The sequence below is a fragment of the Macaca nemestrina genome, chromosome 14 (genome assembly GCF_043159975.1).
Source record: "Macaca nemestrina isolate mMacNem1 chromosome 14, mMacNem.hap1, whole genome shotgun sequence".
Classification (NCBI taxonomy): domain Eukaryota; kingdom Metazoa; phylum Chordata; class Mammalia; order Primates; family Cercopithecidae; genus Macaca; species Macaca nemestrina.
Genome location: NC_092138.1, coordinates 14,239,325 through 14,264,834, shown reverse-complemented (window position 1 = coordinate 14,264,834; position 25,510 = coordinate 14,239,325). Strand labels below are relative to the sequence as shown.

General features: G+C 40.6%; 1 protein-coding gene across 2 annotated transcripts in view; it reads right to left on the bottom strand.

The window, feature by feature from the left end:
• The window catches only part of LOC105498749 (G kinase anchoring protein 1), an 81,397-nt gene extending 57,218 nt beyond the window's left edge, over positions 1 to 24,179 (bottom strand). For both annotated transcript variants that reach the window (XM_071077618.1, XM_071077619.1), the window contains exons 1-4: positions 24,042 to 24,179; positions 23,806 to 23,937; positions 12,886 to 13,144; positions 7,548 to 7,691 (exon numbers count right to left, since the gene is read on the bottom strand). In XM_071077618.1, coding sequence (XP_070933719.1) covers positions 7,548 to 7,691; positions 12,886 to 13,101 — 360 coding nt within the window. In that variant the 5' untranslated portion in view covers positions 13,102 to 13,144; positions 23,806 to 23,937; positions 24,042 to 24,179. The remainder of the gene's footprint in view (positions 1 to 7,547; positions 7,692 to 12,885; positions 13,145 to 23,805; positions 23,938 to 24,041) is intronic.
• Between the last annotated feature and the right edge of the window lie 1,331 nt (positions 24,180 to 25,510).

Sequence of the window (25,510 nt, the reverse complement as noted above, 5' to 3'; positions counted from 1 at the left end):
GGCTTAATTTAAAGAAGCAGCTTAAATTTGGTTGCCCTTGAAGAATTCCTACCCAGTTGAGGATGTAAGATTAACGTGTATGAGCTACAGGAAATAGAGTAAGACATTAAAAGAGCTACAGAAGTTGAGAAAAAGATCAACAACAAACGTAATTTTACGTTGGTATTTAAATGTAGATACAATTTGGATAGGCAGAAACAGAACTGCACAAAGAGCCACATTATGTTAATGTTACAATATTAAGAATAGATATACTATGCGATACTAAGGAAAGTCATTCTGACAAAAAGTGAATTTTAAACATTACAAGAAAAAGACGTGGAAAAAACACAGGCTTTGGGAGATCACAGAAATGGATAATTTAAATTCCTATTCCACCCATGCTAATTGTGACTTTGAACAAGTTATATTAACTTCTGTGAATCTCAGAATATTTAAAAAGAACATTGGAATATCAACTGTACAAGGCAGTTTTGAGGATTTAAACTTGTAATACGTATGAAGTACCTAGCACAGTTTCTGGCATAAGAGCAGTACCAAATGAATTAGAATTACCCTCCCATGTTGCAGAATAGTAGAAAATAAGATTGCTTAGTTAGGGCAGCATTAGGTTCCAGACACTTCCTAAAATTTAAGGATATAGGGCAGATAAAAGAGGAATGCTAACATTAAATAAAAGTAATTTTTAAGACATAAACTGGAATATTAGAAGAGCGAGAACCTAGAATCAATGTGTCTGACTAAGCCATTGTAATCTCAGACAGTATATGGGCACTTGGACCAAAATGTAGCAGTGCAGAAAATAAAGAAGAGACTGATCAAGTTTTGGAACACTGACAATATAAAGTGTGAAAGAATCAAAGATAAGGTTTTTGACCTTAGATAATAGGGAGAATGGTAGCACAAGACCAACACATATCAGAAAAGAGAAAGAAAACATGATTTGAAATTCTCTAAACATATCTTTATTCTCTGTCAAAGACTGCTATAAATATAGCTGACAATCTACTTAATCAGTAAATGTACAAGTAAAAGAGAGAGAGAGACAGAGACAGAGACTGGGCCTATAAGACAGGCTCCAGGCAATAAAATGCAAATAAAAGCATACTTTTAAAAAAGTACCTTGTTTAAGTTTGCAAATGGTAAGTTCCTTATTATTTTCTTTTTATTTATGGGAGGAGGAGGAAAGGAAGAAAAAGAGGAAACAGTAGGCCTAAAATGCCTACAGAATTCAAGAAGATACTTACATGTGCCCAAGATGGAGTACTTCAGATCCCCTTCCTCTTGACTTCCTCAATGCTTCCTACTCCCCATCTAGTAGTAAAACATTTTTTTTTTCTATTTAAGCAAACCTATAGCTCAATCAGCTAAAGAGTATGAAGAACCAATGAAAAACCTAAAGGACAGTAAATATTTTGGTGCTAACATTTTTTAAAAATTAATTTGTAAGTCTAAGTACCATTACAATTTTACCCATTTAAATCCAAACAAAATAAATTCCAAATGAACAGTCTTCAATTATCATAGGCAACATGGAAATATAGTTATTATAAAACAAAAAAGATCCTCATTCTGAAGATATCTAATACTTATAGCCAACTGATTACACTTAATAGCAGTAGTGCATAGTGGTCCTCTAACCCGTTAGATTTTCAAAGTGTAGACTACATATCTTTCAGTAATTTGGAAGGCAAGATTATTTTCCCAGAAATCTTACAGTAGTCTTATTGAACATAATTATTCCAAAGGTTGTCAGAGTTCTACAAAAATGACATGTATCATTCACATTCATGACCACATTCAGTTCATCTCAGCTAATGTATTTTTATGTCTTCTGAGTGCTGTTTGTATTTACTAAGTCTGCATTTTTGTTGTATGCTTTATCGTACCCCCAAGCAATAAAAATGGTTCATGAGTCATGAAAGAATTAAAAGTAGTAATGAAAATAGAACCATAAATAATGCAACTTATAAAAACACAATAAATTTTGAAATTAACAGGACTCCAATACAGTGAATATAGAATATAAATGTGTATGTGTAAGGACAAGAGTGATGTCACAAAAGGAGCAGAAATTTACATTTAAGAGTGATGTCACAAAAGGAGCAGAAATTTACAAATTAAATTGTAAATTTACATTTACATTTAAAGTTATAAATAGAAAATTAAGATAATGAATAAATTTTTCATTTGAGTCATCAATTTTTTGCTTTCAGCTACCTGTCAAGAAATCTGGTCAGAAGACTGGGTGTGGTGGCTCACACCTATAATCCTAGCACCTTGAGAAGCTGTGGTAGGTGGACTGCTTGAGACCAGGAGTTCAACACCAGCCTGGGCAACATGGCAAAACCCCATCTCTACTAAAAATACAAAAAATTAGCCAGCCGTGGTGCAGTGTGCCTGTAGTCCCAGCTACTTGGGAGGCTGAGGCGGGAGAATCATCTGAGCCTGGGAGTCGAGGCTGCAGTTAGCCATGATTGCACCACTGCATTCCAGCCTGGGCGATGGGAGTGAGACCCCGTCTCAAAAAATACACGAAAATTTTTAAAAAAGAGAGAAAGAAACTTGGGGAGATCAGTGGCCTGAAGATATCACAGTTTTTCTTTCAAACAAAGCCTAGGGACCTGTAGGAGTCTTTCCAGAACAACTACTAAGTAATGCTTTCTAGCATAAAAGTGATTAATTTTGTTGCTAAAGAGCCAAACATACAATGGATTAATTTGAATTTATACCCCTTATAAGGAAACCAGGTAGTCAAACTACTGCCAAGGGATTTATTACACCAGTCACACAGTTAATGATAAATATTACACTCACAAACAAACAAAACCAGAACAAGTTATTGGAAAAAAACCTTTATCAAATGAACTGAAGGATGTCACATAAGAGAGAACTTGCTATTGTGGACATACTAACAGACATTTCACATCAGAGTGAGAAAAATACCAGTGACGTGTAGACTTTGAATCAATACAGTAACAGAAGAAATACACAATAAAATTCGGTCTGTTAATCACTGAAACCCTTAAGAGATTTTTCTACTTATTTTTTAAGTCATGACTTTTTAAAAAAGGTACACTGGAATCAATATATCAGTGCATCATGAATAAAACAGATTATACCTAAAAAAATCTAGACAGAGATTTATTCATAGACAACAGCTGTTGGTGAACAGTATGTTTCTTGATCTTGATTTAATCATTTTAAAAAACAGTGGCTGCGCATGGTGGCTCACACCTGTAATCCCAGCACTTTGGGAGGCTGAGGCCGGGGATCACCTGAGGTCAGGAGTTCAAGACCAGCCTGGCCAAGATAGTAAAATCCTGCCTCTACTAAAAAAAAAAAAAAAATACAAAAAATTAGCCAGGCGTGGTGGCACATGCCTGTAATCCCAGCTACTTGGGAGGCTGAGGCAGGAGAATCGCTTGAACCCGGGAGGTGGAGGTTGTAGTGAGCCAAGATCGTGCCACTGCACTCCAGCCTGGGCAACAAGAGCGAAACTCTGTCTCAAAAAAAAAATTTTTTTTTAAGTGAAAATTATGCATACAACCAAGTCAAAACCATGACTTACATGTTTTTTTGAAAAACAGCTTTACTGGGATATAATTTACATATCATTTTATACATCATATATCATATGATACCCATTTCAATTAAGAAACATAAACACCTTTTGATATATACATCTAAGCAAATAAATGGGTAGCGAATATAAGACCACTCTTCCACAATGAAGTGTGCTGGGATAGATACAAGTTAGCTACTACTTAGAGTTAATTATTTATTGAACCAGCTTACTCACCATTAGTGTTTTAATTGTACTCTTCATTTAGATTTCCTTTTTAATTGGCAAGAGCACATCTCAGAAAAATTTGCAGAAAGGATAATGGTGGTATACTCTCTCAGTTATTGTTATGTCTGAGAGTGTCTTTTTTCTTTTTTTTTTTGAGATAGGGTCTCGCTCTGTCACCCAGGCTGAAGTGCACTGGCGTGATCACGGCTCACTGTAGCCTGAGTAGCTGGGACTACAGGCATGCGCTACCACATCCAGTGAATTTTTGCATTTTTTTGTAGAGATGGGGATTTGTCATATTGCCTAGACTGGTCTCGAGCTCCTGGGCTCAAGTGATCTGCCTACTTTGGTCTCCTAAAGTGCTGGGATTACAGGCATGACCTGCTGCACTGGGCCTGAGTGTGTTTCTTTCACATTCACACAAATGACTTCTAAGCTAGATGTGGAATTCTTGGTCCTAACATTTAGGTTCTAGTATTTAAAGTAGCCAGCCTGATTCTTCATCCTGTGTAGGCAACCAGTTTTCTCCTGTGCATATATTTATACTACTATTTCCTTATTCCTCATTCTTAAAATTAGAATCTAATTCTTAAAAGACTTAAATTTGGTGTTCTCTTCAAGCTTAGATTCAAGTCTTAAGCTTAAGGAAATTTTTATCAAAATAATCTTTTTTCTTTTTTGTAGAGCTGGGGTCTCACTATGTTGCCCAGGCCAGTCTCAAACTCCTGGCCTCAAGCAATATTCCTGCCTCAACCTCCCAAAGTGCTGGGATTATAGGAATGAGCCACTGCACTCGGCCTATCAACATAATCTTTAATACTTGCCTCTGTTCTATTTGTTTCAGGGACACTAATTATGCCTCTGTTGGATTTAAATTCAGTGTTCCAATCTATCATGTCAATTTTATCAGAAAAACTTATCTCCAATTTTCCTTCACACAATTGGCACAGCTTTGTAGATACTCTGGTCCTTCTAATTAAGTTTTTAATCTGCTATGAGTTTATTTTGCTAAATTTTAAAATTCACCCATATCACTTTTGTTTTGTTTTGTTTGAGACGGAGTTTCACTCTTGTTGCCCAGGCTGGAGTGCAATGGCATGATCTTGGCTCACCACAACCTCCACCTCCCGGGTTCAAGATAGTCTCCTGCCTCAGTCTCCCCCAAGTAGCTGGGATTACAGGCATGCAGCACCATGCCTGGTTAATTTTGTATTTTTAGTACAGACAGGGCTTCTCCATGTTGGTCAGGCTGGTCTCGAACTCCTGACCTCAGGTGATCCACCCACCTAGGCCTCCCTCCCAAAGTGCTGGGATTACAGGTGTGAGCCACTGTGCCCGGTCCTGTCTCAGTTTTAATTCACCCATTTCCCTTTTAATTTCTCTCACTTTTTCATTTTAGTCCATTATTTTATCTTACCTTGTTATATAACATTACTATCCCCTTGACTTTTATAAAATGTTCTAGCCTCTTGATTTTTATTAAAGCAAAACACAGGTGCTATCTAAAATTGACTTCCGTTTCCTGCAGCAAATCTTTTTCAAGGTGTGCTTTCACTCCAGACACTAAGTACAATGTTCTTTTCCTTCATGTGGCAGAAACTTTTCTTCCATTGACATGAGATCAACTGAGATCTAGTGTTTGCTCATAAATAGGCGAACTGGGTGCTTTCCTACTGTCCATCTGGTTGGGTGTTTAATTCTAGCTCTCAGATTGTATGCTGAGACTTAGTTGATGTAAATTTGCATTATCAATATGGTGATTTAGGATTAGGAAACTTTGTTCCTAGCATAATTTCTATTTTGTGTTTGACATAAGCAGCCAAATAACAGCTAAGTTTTCCATGTCCAGCTTTCTGTCTGGCTCAGCCCTCCATCCCGGAAATTTCTCATACTGTGTCAGGAAGAACACGCACCATACTGTATGCTTTCTGCCTAGTATATAGTCATTGCCTGATCCCTCTAAATGTAGCTACTTTTGAAATCTATTATTAATTTATTAGTAATAATAAAATAGATTCCAAACAGTATATTGTCCATCAGTTGCAAGGCTTGCCCTTATCTCTTCCTCACCTCTCAGCGTAATTATCCCAAGATCTACTCTACTTCCACACATTATTTTCTTCCAAGTGAGGCTCCCACATAAGGTTCTAAGTCTTCCTAAGTGATCCATCAGTAGTATACTCAGCAGAAATTCATCAAAGTTCCTGGGCCTTCAATGGCATCCTTATATAGGATCAGGGCCAAGTTAGACTATTTCCTTTTCATCATTACCTGCTCATTTCAGCAGCAATCAGTAGGAGCAGAAGAAAAGGCAATCAGATATCTGTGATCAAGTTCCCATGTTGCATGGAATTTATTTTGGTGCAAATTTGAGTAGTTTTCCTCTATTAGTTCTCCAGTGCACTTTAGACCACTGGGAGAAATTCTCTCCAATGAAGACACTGGCAAATTCTATTACTGGCTAAACAAGTAGATCATTAAAACATTTATCTTTGTAAACAAGAATCGGTTATAATGAATATTTTATAAGGAAAAAAAGAATCAACCCCTAGAAACAGTACAAGATGATTTATCCAGTATACCAGTGCCTGGAACTGCCATTTGAACAGCACTACTGCATGGCTCTACAGTAATAACTGATGCTCATAATGATGAGCCTGAGGCACTGCAAAATCCTAAAGAAAATGTTATAATTAGCATAGTTTGTGTTAAGAGAATAACTTAGTATAGTCTATTTATTTTAAAACTGATAACCCAAGAATGACAGAAATAGCCACTCTACTAGACCTAATATCTGCTAGAACGATACTCATTCTGAATGTATCAAATGATAGTCTGACAGGCAAATAAATAACTCATCACTTACTATATACATACAGCATCTCCTAGAGTACATTCCACGCTTAGTATGTTATTTTCCTAGACGCCACACACAAAAAAAGATATGTATTGGTCTTAATGAGTTATCTATTTTATTTGGTTTTTAATGACATTTAATAGAGACATAGAAGAACAAAGTATCATGTAAACAGGTTAAAGAAACAACGGTAAAGTTTCCCAAAAGCTTTCTTTTTTAAGCAAAACTGTCACTATTATTTGTTTTGTTTTTTGTTTTGAGACAGGGTCTCATTCTGCTGCCTAGGCTGGAGTGCAGTGACAAACTCACGGCTCACTGCAGCCTCCACCTCCTGAGCTCTGGTGATCTTCCCACCTCAGCCACCTGAGTAGCTGGGATCACAAGTGTGCGCCTCCCTGCCCAGCTAATTTTTCTATTTTTTGCAGACAAAGCGTTTTGCTATGTTGCCCAGGGTGGTCTCAAACTCCTAGGCTCAAGTGATCCACCCGCCTCAGCCTCCCAAATTGCTGGGATTACAGGTGTGAGCCACCACTCCCAGCCTAGTCACTGTGTATTTTTAACAAGAGACCTCTGCCCTACAAATGTGATTTTCTTACTTGGAATAATTTAATACTGTTCCCCTACCTTCCCTGTCTCTCCCTGATTTGTAAAAGGCAGATGATTTTTAAAACCACAAAATAACTGGTTTGTATTGCCAAAACTAACATAAACAACAAATGTAACAATTTTGTTTTTGAGTAGATCAAAAACAGAACCCCTTATTAAAAGCAGCAAATGTGAATTAATCCAATACAAACTGCTTCTCAGAACAGTGGTGACATGAATTCAGAGGCACTGCCATCTGAAAAATCCATAAATTCAATGAATAACAAAACAATTTTATTTACGTAGTTGTACCTGCTCATCTCTTTGTCTCCACTCTTGCCAATTTTCTTCTCGTGAATCCTTCTGTACTGGGTTTGACAATGGAAGATCATGTTGAGCATTACAAACAGCATGGGAGGATTTCTGGGGAATTTTCTTAAAAGCAAGATTCCTGAGCTATAATAAAACAAAGAAAAAATATATTAAATTCAGTTTACCAATCCTGGGATACTAATGATTTTTTTAATTTAAAAAAATGGTATTTTTATACTTCTACTCCACTCGTTTTGCTAACTCATACAACTAAAGCTATTATTTGTGTTTTGTATCATCTTTGTAGAATGTTAATTTTGCCAGCATTTGAGATAATATTGGTAGAGAAATGAAATGATTAAGTGAAAAATGTATTATACTCTATTATACCTCCATTTTAATCATTCTTCTTTACTAAAGAGAAGTTTATAGGAGTAGAAAACAGTAAAACAAGTGTGCTCTTAAAATGCAAAACATAGCCGGGCTCAGCAGCTCACCCCTGTAATCTCAGCCCATTGGAAGGCTGAGCAGGTGGACTGCTTGAGCCCAGGAGATTGAGATCAGCCTCAGAAATGTGGCAAAACCCAGTCTTTACAAAAAATACAACAACAAAAAAAAAACTAGCCGGGTGAGGTGACACGCACCTGTGGTCCCAGCTACCCAGGAGGCTGAGGTGAGAGGATCACCTGAGCCTGGGTAGTTGAAGCTGCAGTGAGCAGTGATCATGCCACGACACTCCAGCCTGGGTGACGGAGTAAGACCCTGTCTCAAAAATAAAAATAAAATAAAATGCAAAACAATATAGCTCAGAAGCATACACATTTAAAAGTTTAAATAGTGAGAGATCACCTAAACAACTCTGACTACTTTGCTAGTGCTAAAAAATACAGGGCCTAGTCCACAAAGTAACATAATCAACTAAAACAGTATGGGCCAAGCCACTCCCAACAATAAAAATAATCTGAAACAAAGTAGTTGAAACAAGAGAGAAAAATACTGAGAGGCTGTTATGAACTGAATTTGTTAAATTAAGTTTCGCCAGCAGACTGGGCGTACTGCCTATGAGCTAGCCCTGCTCTGCAAGGAGCAGTTAAAAAAAAAAAAAAAAAAAAAAAAAAAAAGTTTAGTATAAAGCTGCCTCCTTACTTTTTTTTTTTTTTTTTTTTTTTTTTGGCAGAGTCTCGCTCTGTCGCTAGGTTGGAGAGCAGTGGTGCGATCTCACTCACTGTAACCTCCGCCTCCCAGGTTCAAGCAATTCACCTGCCTCAGCCTCCCAAACAGGTGGGATTACAGTTGGATGCCACCACGCCCAGCTACTTTTTGAACTCCTGACTTCAGGTAATCTTCCCACCTCAGCCTCCTAAAGTGTTGGGATTACAGGTATGAGCCACCGCGCCTGGCCCCCACTGCCTCTTTACATATTTTAAGTTCAACTTGAAAGTTTCTCCATACATAGTGAACTATAACCTAACAATATATAAACAAACTGTAACCTACTTTTGTACCAATCACCCAGTTTTAGCCAATCACAGGTGGCTAACTGTCAAACTATGTTCAAATGAGGCAAAGGTGGAGCTGTAACCAGTCCAGCTGTTTCTGTACCTCACTTCTGTTTTCTGTCCATAAATACTACCTGACCATCTGACAGCCCAGGAGTAGCTCTGAACCTATTCTGGTTCTGGGGGCTGATGAATTGTGAATTGGTCTTTGCGCATTTGAACTGTTCAATTTAATTTATCTGAAGTTTTTAACAAATTGTATCCTCCCTAAAGATACCTTGAAGCCCTAACCCCCAGTGTCCATGAATGTGACCTTATTTGGAATTTGGGTCTTTACAGATGTAATCAAGTTAAGATGAAGTCATGCTGAATTAGGTTGGGCCCTAATCCAATATGACTGGTGTCCTTATACAAAGAGGTGAAGACACAGATACATAGAGAATGCCACATAACAACACAGGTAGAGATTGGGGTGATGACACAGCAAGCCAAAGGAATGCCATGGATTGACAGCTGCCACCCAGAAGCTAGAAGAGGCACGGAGTCTCAGAGAGAGAATGGCCCTGTTGACGTGTGGATTTGAAACTCTACTAGACTTTAGAACTGTGAAAAATAAATTTCTGTTTTTTGTTTTTTTTTTTTTTGAGACGGAGTCTCGCTCTGTCGCCCAGGCTGGAGTGCAGTGGCGCGATCTCGGCTCACTGCAAGCTCCGCCTCCCGGGTTCAAGCGATTCTCCTGCCTCAGCCTCCGGAGTAGCTGGGACTACAGGCGCCCACCACCGCGCCCGGCTAATTTTTTGTATTTTAGTAGAGACGGGGTTTCACCGTGTTAGCCAGGATGGTTTCGATCTCCTGACCTCATGATCCGCCCGCCTCGGCCTCCCAAAGTGCAGGGATTACAGGCGTGAGCCACCGCGCCCGGCAATTTCTGTTGTTTTAAGCCACCAAGTTTGCGGTATTTTTTTATGGCAACCCTGAGAAACTAATAAAGAGGCTTTCAATTGTGGATTAACAATTTTAACTGGTAATACCAAGTTGGTGCAAAAGTAATTGCGGTTTTTACCAAGTACATTGTTCTATAAAAGGAAATAAGATAGAAACACCACCAGTAGCTGGTTTCTGACTTGGAAAGGACATTCAGGAGGAGATGCTGCTGGAAATGAAGCACTGGTAGGTTGGCTGCTGTTTGCTTTACAGAAAGTAAAGGCTGATAGAACTGCAAATGGCTGAAGTGCAAAGGGCGGATCCTTCACACTCATTGTTTTACATTTTCTCATTCTCTAATATAAACTCCATTATTGCCTTATTTTCTGTTTCTGCAAATCATCTTAATTCCTAAAAGAAAATAGTGGGCAATCAAAAGTTCTGAAAGATCTGACTTCTGAAAGGTTATCATCTAGTGAGGAAAATGTCTTTCCTTTAAAGTAACTGTGTGGATAGCATTGTAAAGAATATTTAGAAAGCAATGGAGATGGAAATTTAATAGAAAAATATAAAGTGAAAATGCTTTTTTCTAAGTCTTGGGACATTACTATGAGAATAAAACACTTTTACTACTTCTTTCATTAAACAATAATAAGGAAGGTCCTTATATACCCAACTGCTCCTTCTATTAAAACAAAACACATACTAGAGTTGTATTTCAGCATTTCTTTTAAAAACAATGGGCACATTAAATGTTGGTCATATAACTAATGCTAAGGATGTCTAGGAAAAAAGGGCCTTCTATACAGTTTTTACTCTGAAGAAAAGAAATGGGCCGGGTGCAGTGGCTCACACCTGTAATCCCAGCACTTTGGGAGGCCAAGGCGGGTGGATCACGAGGTCAAGAGTTCTTTTTTTTTTTTTTTTTTTTTTTTTTTTGAGACGGAGTCTCGCTCTGTCACCCAGGCTGGAGTGCAGTGGCCGGATCTCAGCTCACTACAAGCTGTGCCTCCAGGGTTTACGCCATTCTCCTGCCTCAGCCTCCCAAGTAACTGGGATTACAGGCACCCGCCATCTCGCCCGGCTAGTTTTTTGTATTTTTTAGTAGAGACGGGGTTTTACCGTGTTCGCCAGGATGGTCTCGATCTCCTGACCTCGTGATCCACCCATCTCGGCCTCCCAAAGTGCTGGGATTACAGGCTTGAGCCACCACGCCCGGCCACGAGGTCAGGAGTTCTAGACCAGCCTGGCCAATACTGTGAAACCCCGTCACTACTAAAAATATAAAAATTAGCCAGGTGTGGTGGCGTGCACCTGTAGTTCCAGCTACTTGGGAGGCGGAGGCAGAAGAATCACTTGAACCCGGGAGGTGGAGGTTGCAGTGAGCTGAGATCATGGCACTGTATTCTAGCTTGGGTGACAATGCAAGACTCCATCTCAGAAAAAAAAAATGACCATCGAATGCATAAAAATGTACATTCAAGGCGAGTCACAGAGGGTCAGAAAGAGAGTTGCACACCTGTAATCTCAGCACTTTGGGAAGCTGAGGCAGATGGATTGCTTGAGGCCGGGAATTTGAGAACAGCCTGGGCAATGTACTGTGACCCTGTCTCTACAAAAAAAAAAAAATTAGCCTAGCTACTTGGGAGGCTGAGGCAAGAGGACTGCTTGAACCCAGGAGTTGGAGGGTACAGTGAGCTATATGCCACTGAACTCCAGTCTGGGCAACAGAGAGAGGCCGGCGCGGTGGCTCACACCTATAATCCCAGCACTTTGGGAGGCCAAGGTGGGTGGATCACCTGAGCAACATGATGAACCCTGTCTCTACCAAAAATACAAAAAATTAGCCTGGTGTAGTGGCGTGTGCCTGTGGTCCCAGTTGCTTGGGAGGCTGAGGTGGGAGGATCACTTGAGCCTGGGAGGCAGAGGTTGTAGTGAGCCAAGATCGCACCACTGCATTCCAATCTGGGTAACAACAATGAGACCCCGTCTCAAAAAAACAAAAACAACTAGTCATATGATTTTTGCCTATAACAGTAGAAAACAGGAAACAACCCAAATGCTTATCATGAGTTCAATTAAATAAAGTATGAAATAACCACATAATTAAATATTGTAAACTGTGGATTCATTTAAAATAACAGATATCTGTATTTACTAATACGGAAAACCGCTCGTGGCTAATATATTTTAAAAGCCAGTTATGAAAGTCTATTAAATAATCCCATCTTCATTTAAGTATAACACAGATATATATATACATGTATATATTCATATACATGTATATATGTGTACAGAAAACACATACCAAAATATTAATTGGTTATATTTCTGGTCATATCTGTAAGTGACCTTTGCTTCCTTTTAAGACTTTCCTAAACTTTATGCAATGAACACACAAACTTCCAAAGTCAGAAAAAAATGTATTTTAAAAATGTTCAGGCAGGGTGTGGTGGCTCACGCCTGTAATCCCAGCCCTTTGGGAGGCTGAGGCAAGCAGACTGCTTGAGCCCAGGAGTTCAAGACCAGCCTATGCAACATGGCAAAACTCCATCTCTACAAAAAATGCAAAAATTAGCCAGGCATGGCAGTGTGTGCCTGTGGTCCCGGCTACTCAGGAGGCTAAGGTGTGAGGACACCTTGAGCCTAGGAGGTTGAGGCTACAGTGAAGTGTGATCATCCCACTGCACTCCAGCCTAGGTGACAGAGTGAGAGCTTGTCTCAAAAAAAAAAAAAAAAGATCATTACATTTTATTTTAAATATACACAAATTCACATCCATTCATTGAAGTAATATTTACACAATACCTGTGTAACAGGTACTATGAATACATAGGTGAACAAGCTAGTATCTGTTCTCAGGATGATTATCGTCTATTGGGAAAGCAGACAACACAAATAATTTTAAGTGTTACCTCATTTGCTTCACTCTGTTGCTGTTCCTTCTTTTTTCTTCTTTTCTCTCTTTTTTTCTCATTTGTAGTTGACTTGCTTCCTAAAGTTTGAGACTTTCCAGTATTTCGACCTTTACCTTTTCCAGGTTCTGAATCAGAACCACTGCCACTATCCACTTGTAACAGGGCAAAACGAGAAGCGGTAGTGGGAACAGAACTAAGTACTGCTGAGGCCATTGTAAAGATTTTTCTTTTAAAATACTTCTGTCAAGAACAATTTCTGTGGGGAGGGAGAAGAATAGGCAGATGGGTAAACAAACACTCAGTAAAATCTGTTGTAGATGCTAAAACAACCATATGTATATAAAGTAAATTTCTTCTGACACTGGCTTTAGTAAATTTGGATTAATACCCACAGCACTATTAGCAGTAACATACTTTTATATTTAAGCAAGCAATGTAACATTTTACAATAGAAAAATGACATAAGATTTCACAGATATAATGTGCTCATTTTTCCATGTATACTTTAAAAATGCATGGTTTTCCTCTCTCAATAATTCTGTAATATATACATATTTATAAAGAACATTCTAAATCAATATGGTTTACAGTGGAAAAGAGTATCATTGTTTCATTATACACAAAAAAAGATCTTTAGTCCAACTACATGTTAACTCCCAACTTCCAATAAAAGAAAAAAAGGAGTAAAGACAGAATACCATTTTTATCATATATAAAATACTACCATAAGTTTGATTCCGGAGACTGTGATTTAGAACTGACAGCAAAAATAAAGAGCTTAAATTCTCTCAACCAAAGGAAACTTTTCAAAATGCCTTCTGCATTATGTTTTAGTTCACTAGCTTCCATGCAAGCATAGGTGAGTGTAGCTTCATGTCATGTGCTGTCAGCTTTTCCACAACCGTTTAGACTTAGAAGGGATCTTAAAAGTCCCCCAGTAGCTCCTAATCCAAATCCTTTAGTTATACAGCTAAGGTAAGTGGAGTTTAGGTTGGTTATGTGACTTCCCTTAGTTCTTTCTGGAAGTTAGTGGCTGAGTCTCCACTTGGACCTAGATTTGCTGAACCTTAATCTGAAAGTCCAAATTAAGAAGCCCCGTAACAACCAGAAGACTAAGTACTCTTCCAATTAAAAAAGACACAGACTGTCTTAACAGAACGGCAACTCAGAAATTTGTATTTCGAAATGTTTCAGGTACACAGAAACTGAACAAAGTGTTCGGTTGGAAAAAATTAAGATGAACACTCCAAGTAGCCAGCACAAAGGTTAACAAAACGTTAACTGACTCCTATGCTTCTCTCCAACTGCATTCCCCCACTGCACCAGCCAGAGGTAACAAGTAGCCCGATTTCTGTATAACTTACTCCTTTGCTTTTCTTTATAGTTTTATCCTATGTCTTGATTCACAGTGCTCATATCTGAATGAACTGCTGTCATTTCCACAATATCCCACTGGTTACATATATATTTCTTACTACATCACATTATCACACAGGTCCACCCTATTCATTGTGGGAAAGGGCTATGTAAAGGTGAATACTAAGAAGTAAGGATCATTAAGATCCATTCTGAAAGCCAACCACACGCTATCGTTTGTATGTTTTCAGGAGGGAAGAAAAGTGAGAAGTACATATTCAATCTTCCACCTTAAGTAACCAGAAAAACATTTGGAAATCTTTCAAGTTTCTGGTACACAACGAAGAAAAATCACAGTGAACTGAGGTCTGAAGATGCTGTCTAGCTGTCATTAAATTATAGCATTTTTTTTTTTTTTTTTTTTGAGACGGAGTCTTGCTCTGTGCCCCAGGCTGGAGTGCAGTGGCGCGATCTCGGCTCACTGCAAGCTCCGCCCCGCCGGGTTCACGCCATTCTCCTGCCTCAGCCTCCCGAGTAGCTGGGACTACAGGCGCCCGCCACCTCGCCCGGCTAATTTTCTTGTATTTTTAGTAGAGACGGGGTTTCACCATGTCAGCCAGGATGGTCTCGATCTCCTGACCTCGTGATCCGCCCGTCTCGGCCTCCCAAAGTGCTGGGATTACAGGCTTGAGCCACCACGCCCGGCCAATTATAGCATTTTTATTACAATATCATGTTAAGACAAATTGCTTCTGTGTCTAGAAATATGCAAATCAAGACAAAATATGACAATGTACAGAGATGATACCACATGATAAATTGTGACAGATTTTTGCTTCCAATCTTTCCTGCAAGCATGGGAATGAAAGTTTCATAAGTTACGACAAAGGAGAAAATGTTTCAAAATGGAAAAGAAATTCCAGAAATATTATGGAAAAGATGAATTCTGCTTCAACCTCAACATATTTTATTAAAATAATCCTATAGGCCGGGTGCAGTGGCTCACACCTGTAATCCCAGCACTCTGGGAGGCTGAGGTGGGTAGGTCACTGGAGGCCAGGAGTTTGAGACCAGCCTGGGCAACATAGTGAGACCCTGTCTCTACTAAAAATACAAAAAATTAGCTGGGCATGGTGATGCGCACCTGTAATCCCAGCTATTCCAGAGGCTGAGGCATGAGAATCTCTTGAACCCAGGAGGTGGAGGTTGCAGTGAACTGAGATTGCACCACTGACTACAGCCTGAGCAACGGAGTCAGACTCTCTCTCAAAAAAATAGTAACAATCCTATATAAAATGTTACTTTCTTGAGCACTCAAGGTACAATAATCCTATATAATTGTTCAACTATCATTATATTCAATTTTAAATGTTGGGGCTATTAATTGGAAGTGGCAGCTGTATTACTGTTCACAAATATTCACTGTCCCTCCCTGAAGGGGAATTACACTATACATCACTTCTCTGTTGAAGGCAGGCATAACTAGGTAACTTACTATGGCCAGTGAAATATAAACTTTAAAAAGCTTTACAAGTCAGTGTGTGGTTCAACGTGTCCTCTTTTCCTTGCCTCTGTGATTGCAGAAGCATATACTGAGATGGAATCTCTATCAGCCAGATCTAATAAAGTCTGCAACCACAGTGAACAAAGCCCCCTCACTAACCTGTGATGGACCTACAGCTTGAGCAAGAAAGCAACTTTGCTGCTTTCAGCTGCTGAGATTTTCAGATTGCTTATTGAAGCCTTATCATGACTTATAACTTACACAAAGAAATCTCTTTCCATTCTAGGACTGATGTGAAAACTGTGAATTTCATATATGGATTATTTGCATGCATTAAATGTTCATAAATTTCTATTCTGAAACATCTCTCCAAGGCTCATAGAAATTTTATTTCTGTAGCATAAGACAGAGCTATCTTACCAGGGTATCCTTAGACAGTTTCCCTCAGGCCTTGGGGCAGCCAGAAACCCCTGAAAAAGTAAGAGCCTCTGTTCCAGTCACTTCCAGATACAAGCAACCTCATCCGGTGCTCCTCAGTGGGTAGCTCCTGCACATGCCACTCTGGAGTTATGTCAACTATGAAAAGGGAAGTGCTCCAAGTCCTAGTAATCTACCTCATCAGACAACTGCAGAATGCACTGTTACCCATTATTATAGACAGGCTTGTAAAACTGTTGGAAGATTATTTTCAAGGTGCCTCAACAGCAAGGCACGCAGTAGAATAAGCAGGAAGTCAAGAACGGGGGAGCCCAAAATCTAGGGAGCAAGGTTTCCTTAAAGCAACAGCCTTAAATCTCTGTATTGATTATATTTTTCCCCATTTGCCAGTGACATCCATTTTCAGCAACATCAAATCTAGCTGCAAGGTGACTGCTCAAACAATGCATATGCTTTCTGTCACCTAGAACTTTGTCATTACTTTTAAACACTTGAAATTAGAAAGTCCAATTGAATCTGAAATCCTGTCATTCACTGATTTATTCATTTGTTTATTTTTGAGACAGGGTCTCGCTCTGTCACCCAGGCTGGAGTGCAGCAGCCTGATTATGGCTCACTGCAGCCTTGACTTCCTGGGCTGAAATGATTCTCCCACATCAGCCTCCTGAGTAGCTAGGACTACAGGTGTGTGCCACCATGCCTGGCTAATTTTTTCTACTTTTTATAGAGATGGGGATCTTCCTATGTTGCCTAAGCTGGTCTCAAACTCCTGGGCTCAAGTGATCCTACTGCCTTGGCCTCACAAAGTGCTGGGACATGAGACATGAGCCACCGCAACTGCCCCAAATCCTTTCATATTTATCACAAGAAATTTTCTATTACATTTTTGATGAAAAGAGCTGTTAGATCATTTAAAAATAATTCCAATTGTTGCAAATTACTGAATGCTTAGATAAAAATTGCTTGTTTTTATTACCTCCTCATACAAATGAAGTTTTAATGGACACTCAATCCTAAGAAATCATTATTTAAAAGTCTAGATCAGGAACTGAATATTTTCATTGGTGGATAAACTGATTTTAAAAATGAAAAGTTAATGTTCACAGAAGCAAGTACAATTATCTCATTAGAAACCCTGAAAAGAGTCTGAAGTTTTATAGAAATTCAACATTTAGTATCTTTCCTATTAATTTATATTGTTTTACTTATCCTAATCATATACTATAACAAAAACGTGTTTTTCACATTTTTTTCCATCTAGTTCAATACAGACACCTTTAAATCTCTTTCCAGTTTTGGGAGAATGAGATGCCTCTGGTTCTTTGTGTCAGTAATGCAAAAAGCTAATGGCAGGGAGCACCAGCGCAAGACCACCGACCTGGAGCCAGAATGCCCATCACACCCAACCTGCTACTTACTGTAAGTCCTTGGGCAACCTACTTGATCTCTCTGAGTTGTTGTAAAGACTGAAGAAGTTAATATATGTAAAGTACTTAGAACAGTAGCCAGAAGCACTCAATATAGTCATGCATCACTTAATGATGGGGATACGTTGTGAGAAATGCATCATTAGGTGATTTCATCACCGTGTGAGTATCACACAGTGTACTTACACAAACCTAACTGGTACAGCCTACTATCCACCTAGGCTAGATGGTATGGCCTATTGCTCCTAAGCTACAAATCTGTATAGCATGTGACTGTATCAGAGGCAACTGTAACACAATGGTAAGTATTTGTGTATCTAAAGAAAAAGTACAATAAAAATACTGCTTTGTATGTCCATCATTGACCAAAACAAAACATAGTTAATGCAGCACATGACTATATATGCATTTACGGGTGTTACTATTATTATTAGACTGAAATGTGCCATGAGACACTATGAGACATAGGAGAATTGGTACAAACTATTTAAAAATTTGACTAAGCATGCCTGACTCCACTGCAAAGTGTTTTGAAACTTAAACAACATGTGGCCCCTATACAAGCTAAGGCTTTAATCTTTGAAATGAAAGAAAAATGTTTTTAGGCATTGAGTAGTAGGTGAGTGGTCAGCCAGTGAAAAGAGTTAAAGACCTAAAGATTACACATAACATACTACAGAAGGAAAACACCTATCTACCAGAAACCCAAGAGTCACATTTGAGACTATATCTTAAATAGTGGGCATATAATAGATACTAAATGTTTCTTGAATGAATGAAAAGTAACAAAAGAAAGACAAAGCAAAAAGAAAGTATTATGACAAATACTGTTAATCAAGAAAAAAACCAATGACAAACACTCAAAAGACAAAATTATTTTTCTGGTAAAGCAGCTACCTATGCTACGTCACATCAGCAACTTACGTGTTAACATGTCTTAACTTCCGAAAGGGTAAAATGGAAAGGGGGAAATGCTCCTTTAATGATCCCTTGTTTGATCAGGGTAAGGTGCAAAAAAAAGAGTAAGATAGTGGCAGCCACTTGCCATTATATTATACTTTACCTAACAGTAAATATTAAAGACAAAAAGTAATACTACTTAATCTGCAGCTAAGGGATAGGAGATGAAACAACTGGAAGGGCTCAATCATCTGTGCTATGTTATACTTAAAAAAAAAATAGCCAACGTATCAACACATCATCTACCTCAACAGCCTTGACAGAAATCTACATACTATGTCAAAAGGTACGCTGAGCAGTACTTCAGAAGTGGAAGAGAAGGAAATGTAATTTTAAATGAAAGAAGGGACTAAAACTTAATATGAAAATAATCCCCAATTTCTAAATATGTCTATTATTTATACACATACCAAAAAGAAGAAATACATGGGATTACTCACTAATTTTCCTTTCTATAGTTTTTACTATTTCCCCAAATGTTCTATAATGACTATATATATACACACACATACACACACACACACACACACACACACACATATATATATATATATATATTTTTTTTTTTTAACTGAGACAGGGTCTTACTCCCACACCAAGGCTGGAACAGTGGTGTGATCATGGCTCACTGCAGCCTCGACTTCCTGGTCTCAGGTGATTCTCCCACCTCTGCCTCCCGAGTAGCTGAGACTACAAGCATGTGACACCATGCCTGGCTAATTTTTTGCAGAGTCAGGGTTTTGCCATGTTGCCCAGACTGGTCTTGAACTCCTAGGCTCAAGCAATCCCCCTACCTCAGCTTCCCAAAGTGCTGGGATTACAGGAATGAGCCACCATGCCCAGCTCTACAGTGATCGTATTACTTCCAAAAAAAAAAAAAAAAAAAAAAAAACCCAGAAAGAACAAATGGTTATCTATACACAAGTTGAAAAAGTTAAGCATAATGTATTCAATACAATATTGATTTTTTTTGCCCTGTGTCAAAATTTAGAAAGGGCAACTATAGGTCAGAATTGACAATGAGACGCCTTTGGCCATTCATATCAGTGATGCAGAAGTCAAATGACAGAGAGAAACTATCGAAGACTAATACGTTGCATACTTTTAAGAGAACATTACTCTCATTAACTAATTTTTCAGAATTTTCAAAAAGATAGTCATGTTATGCAATCCAGGAATTCCTCTGTAAGTTTTTTTTTAACCTTGATGAGAAAGAAATAAATAGGGAGACTATGAAAACATTAGGCTTTTAAAAGATACTGTATTTCAGGTCATGGCTAGGTAACGTTAGTATTTCTTCAGTCTTGTGTCCTAAACTTCTGCATCTCCACATACAGCCACATCTAAGAGATGTTAGAATAAACAGATTCAAACACAGCTCTTCTCCCTCCCTCTCTATACTTCTTCAAATACATTTGGTCTTTAAAAGTTAGACGCTTCTACGCTCAGTCATTTATATACACATAATAATTAAGGCATACAATGCAAATGAAAATACACTGGACTGCCAATTAAGTTACATACATTAGTCTATGAATATGGTGGCTAATACTGTATATTAAACATTTGCATATTATTAAAATACTACACAAATCAGGTTTTTGGTGCAGAACTCTAATGATTATTTTATTTATATATTTCTCCTCTTCCCTTGGAGCTCCTTTTAAAAACAATTTCAGGGATATCTGGGCTCAGTGGTGCACACCTGTAATTTCAGCAACTTGGGAGACTGAGGCAGGAGATCACTTAAGTTCAGGAGTTTGGGACAGCCCAGGCAACAGAGCAAAACCCTATCTCATAAAATAAATGATAAAACTAATTTCAAGGATAATGTATAGTTGAAGGAAGACAAAATAAATTTACAAGATAATTTTAAAAACAGAAACGCTTCAGGGCAAAATGTGAAATAAACACACATTCTCAATATGCAGGCAGTTCACCATTTATAAATATATATTCTATCTTCCACAATGTAAAGACTACCACTACTAAAAACTATTAATTTATACTTAAGATGGCAGCAGGCCAGGCGTGGTGGTTCATGCCTGTAATCCTGGTACTCTAGAAGGGCTGAGGTGGGCAGACTGCTTGAGCCCAGGAGTTCAAGATCAGTCAGGGAAACATGGCAAAACTCCTTCTCTACAAAATGTACAACAGTTAGCAGGCATAGCAGTGCATGACTGTGGTCCCAGGTACTTGGGAGGCTAAGGTGGGAGGATCACCTGAGCCTAGGGGTCGAGGCTGTAGTGAGCAGTGATTGTGCCACTGCACTACAGCTTGGGTGACAACCTGAGACCCTTTGTCAAAAAAGAAAAAAAAAAAAAAAAGATGACAGCAATGTCAAAAGTATAACAAAGTCTCTATTTTACAAATACTTCATACCCAAAAAGCCAATTATTTGACTTATTAAATGTAACAGCATGTTAGCGCTTTCTACGGCAACCCTCTTTCTTCAGATTTTGCATGTACTCCAAGAAAAAACAACTTGAAATTTCTTGAACACACAATTAGTTTACTTGTTCATATCTTTAACTATGCTGTTCTCTTTTGTCTACGATGCCATCTATCTCTTAAATGAAAAACTTCCATTTATTCCTCAAAATCATGCTCAGGTGCTAGCATATCTATGAAGCGTTCTCTGACCTGCTCTAGAAGTCAAACATTCCGCCTCTGTAATATTTCCATATTTTAAACTTACTATTATTGAATGGACTCCAAAAAATTATCTCTTTATTGTTGTGCCTAGTCCCTAAGATCCTGGTTTCAAGATCCTGAAAGACAAAGAGTTTCTATCCCTTACAAACACCACAGGACCTGACACACAGAAGACACATTTATTGAACTTAGTGTTTTCTTCATGTTTACATTCTTCAAGTACACAGCTATCTATGCAGTGAAAGATGTGCCCTACAAGTAGAAAAAGAGAAACATGAAGTACACAATAGACAATCCTCAAGTCCCATAATGCAGATGTGCATGAGCAATTATTAGCAGTTCAAAGTTGTTTCATTATGGTAAGTGCCATTCTAACTAATCACCACAACCAATTTTGTCTAGGAAGCATATCTGGTTTTAAAGTGTTGATTTAAGCCAGCTGGGCTTGGTGGCTCACGCGTGTAATCCCAGCACTTTGGGAGGCCAAGGTGGGTGGATCACGAGGTCAAGAGATCGAGACCATCCTGGCCAACGCAATGAAACCCCATCTCTACTAAAAATACAAAAACTAGCTGGGCGTGGTGGTGCGTGCCTGTAGTCCGAGCTACTTGGGAGGCTGAGGCAGGAGAATCGCTTGAACCTGGGAGGCAGAGGTTGCAGTGAGCTGAGATTGTGCCACTGTACTCCAGCCTGGCAACAGAGCGACAGACTGTCTCAAAAAAACAAAAAACAAAAGTGTTAATTTAAAAGAATTAGGATGCATTGGTTGCTTAAGTAAACTGCTTCTAAAAATGAATAGCCTAAGCTACAAGCAAGAGAATTTCTTTTTTTTTTTTTTTTTCTCTTTCTGTATACATTGGGTCTCACTATGTTGCCCAGGCTGATCTCGAACTCAAGTAATCCTCCAGCCTCGGCCTTCCATGGTGCTGGGATTACAGGCATGCACCACCACGCCGACCTAAGCAGAAGAATTCCTAAGTAGCTGGTAGTCTTGGCCTCTATCAAGGTTTGGAGGCACACTGCCATTATGACCTTATCCCTCTCCACTATGACCTCACTAGAATCAAGACCGACAGCAGCAGCCATATCTCAGTCCAGAAGACCACAATTAGGGAACTTCAGCGCGCGCACACACACACACACACACACATTATATATATAAACTCCTTAAGAACCACAAAATATATCACTTTTTATAAGATGAATGATAGCCATCTTATATAAACACTACCAATTAGCCTGACCAAAAAGGTATCAATGTAGATGCCAATTAGTGTGGCCTCACTGAAACATAACTTAGATCTAAATTAACTGAGCGTAATACGAAATGGTATAACTTAGATCTAAATTAACTGAGCGTAATATGAAATGGCACCAAGTATCACTGATTTAACACCTGGTGAAATAAAAAATTGTGTTATTTCATGTTCTGTTCTTCAAATAACCAGACAGTATCTTTCACTTTGGCTTCTTAAAAATTAGGGTTCACAGGCCGGGTGTGGTGGCTCACACTTGTAATCCCAGCACTTTGGGAGGCCCAGGTGGGCGGATCACGAGGTCAGGAGTTCGAGACCAGCCTGGCCAGCAAGGCGAAATCCTGTCTCTACTACACACACACACACACACACAATTAGCCGGGCGTCTGTAATCCCAGCTACTCAGGAGGCTGAGGCAGGAGAGTTGCTTGAACCTGGAAGGCAGAAGGTGCTGTGAGCCGAGATAGCGCCATTGCACTCCAGCCTGGGCAACAAGAACAAAACTCCGCCTCAGGGAGGAAAAAAAAGGGTTCACAATCAGCAAATGTGAAGTGCATACTAAAACTCTGCTCCAAACACACTGTAAATAAAGTAAACCCAATGGGTATGCCCCAAACTCCATTTTTTCCTCATAGTTAAGTACTGCCATCCCTCTCCAATCTGCAGTTCCCACTTTCTGCACGCCAAGAAAGTTAAAAAATACAAGCAGGTACTGAGTGAGGACCTGAGGGATTCTCCCACGAGTAAAGTACATGTATTTTCATTTGCCCACAATGTTCTTTTGGTCAGCTTCTGGATTTTGCTCTTACTCCAGAATTGAAGCTACTGTAGTGTTATAAATCTGTTGAGAAAAGAAATCTAGATTTCTATGAAGATTTTTAATATTTTAATTAGCCAAAAAGCTTCTCAAATATTTTTATAACTACAAGTCACATTTATTAAATGATTCCAGTTACAATCCCAGGCACATTTACTACGCAACAGACAATGCTAAACGGTGAAGACAAGTGTCTCTGGCTTTTTAGTATAAGACAGATGATCTTTCATTAGTCCTTCCAATTAAAGCATTAGCATCAACTCTGAAAAATCTGGTGAAAGAGTGAAAAAGAGGATGAAGAGAAAAGGCAATCAGACAATTTGATAAACTATTTTTGTCATTACTGTTCAATATTTATGAAGCACCCTAATGCTCGAGATCTGACAAAAATTCGGAAAGGCTGTTCCAAACAATAACAGAAGAAAATAAATCAAGTTCGTTTAGTTTTCAATAGCTGGCGGGGGAGGAGGAGGAGCACTATATTCAAAAAGTAATTCACTATACCTCATTCATGAATGAAAGCCAAATTTCACCCATAGGCTGTTAACCGATGCTCCGAAACTTATTCGCAAAGTACATAGAGAAAGAAATTGCGCTGGGCGAAACCTAACTCGGGCAGAGAAGCGGCTTCAAAACCTGAAAGGGAGAAAACGAGTCAGGTCGTTGCTCCAGAAATTTCCGAGCGCCCAGCTCCCCGGGAGGGAGCGCGGGCGCCAGCGGCGGGGAGGGGACGGTGGCACCTGTCACTCGAGCGGCCCCCGCGGGGTCTCAGGAGGCTCAGCGGCCGCCGGCCTGGGAGTCTGCTGCGAGTCCCTCTCCGCCGCCCGGAGCCTTGCGCCCAGCGTCGGGCCGCGGCCCTTTCCGCGGAGCGGCCCTCCCGTGCCCTCTGCCCAGCGGCTCCGGCCAGTGGGGCCCGTCGCCTCAGGCCGAGTCCCCGCCACCCGAGCCCCGGGGCGCCGAGGGGAGCGCTGTCGAGCCGCTGCCTACGCCTCCGGGGCGCCGAGCGGACCCCCGCGAGGCGGGCCCGCCTCCGCGTACTCACCGGGCCTCCCGGGCCGCCGGCTCGGCCCTCCTCTCCCTCCTCCCCCCGCCGCCGCCTCTCCCGCGGCTCCCCGGGCGGCCACACTGGGCGTTGAGACTGGTCTGGGTCAAGTGTCGGCAGGGCTGGGGGCAGGCTCGCGCCGGGCTGGGGTCGCGGTCGGCCCGCGGGCTGGGCACTAACGGGTCCCGGGGCGCCGGGGCGGACCGCGGCGGTGAGCGCGGCTGCAGGCTGCGGTGAGGGGCGGGGAGAGCGCGGCTGCGAGCAGGCGGGCGGGCGGAGGGTGGAGGGAAGCCCGGGCGGAGGGGGCGGCGTGAGAGCCTCGGGGCGGGGGCGGGGGCGGGGGCGGGGGCGGGGCCTGGCGCGTCCGCCGTGCGCGGGGGTTTGTTTATTTTCGCGGTTGGTGGCGGCGCTGGCGCGGGTTAGAGGTTCGCCGGTGACGTGCGCGCCCGAGTTGGGGGAGAGGACCAGAACCACCTGCTGGAGAAGGGGAGCTACGGGGGCCGGGCAGGGTCCAAACGCCTCACGTAGGCGGCGGCACCACGGTCTTCGGGGTCACAGGGAAGAGAAGGGCTCTCGAGCGGGTGGAAGGAGGGAGGCCTCCCGAGGGAATGAGACTCCAGGCCACTCCCCCGCAGCAAGGCAAGATCACCTGCGTCTCGGAGAGCAGTTAGAGGGCCCTGGAGTGGAAAAGGGCGGTGGGACCTGGTAGCCCGGGTTCCCTGCAACGTGGGGTTCGACCTCCAGGCAGTGAAGTAGGGATGGTCCTACAAGTCAAGATTCCAGTAGCAAGACTGCATCAGCTCTCTGTAAGGAAAATAACTAACATTTCTCCGTTCCCTGTAGAGTTGCAGGGCGCTTTAACGTTATCTCCATCAGGTAGTAGTGGTCTCCGGGCGAAGTTAAGTGACTTAGCCAAAGCCTCACAGCTAATAAACGGGAGAGCCGGCACCCAGCCGTACTGGCTTCCAATTCTGTGAGCTTACCAGCGCATCACATTATCTCCATAAATCCCCCTGATTCAACTAATAGTAGACGCCCCACAGGTAAGATGCTGCAGAGTTACAGAGGGGAGTTGAAGATATCTTTGCCTTCAAATAACTAAGGAATAAAACAAAGATAAAATAGACAATAAAAGACAAACCATGATAGGTTCCATGTGAAAAGTGG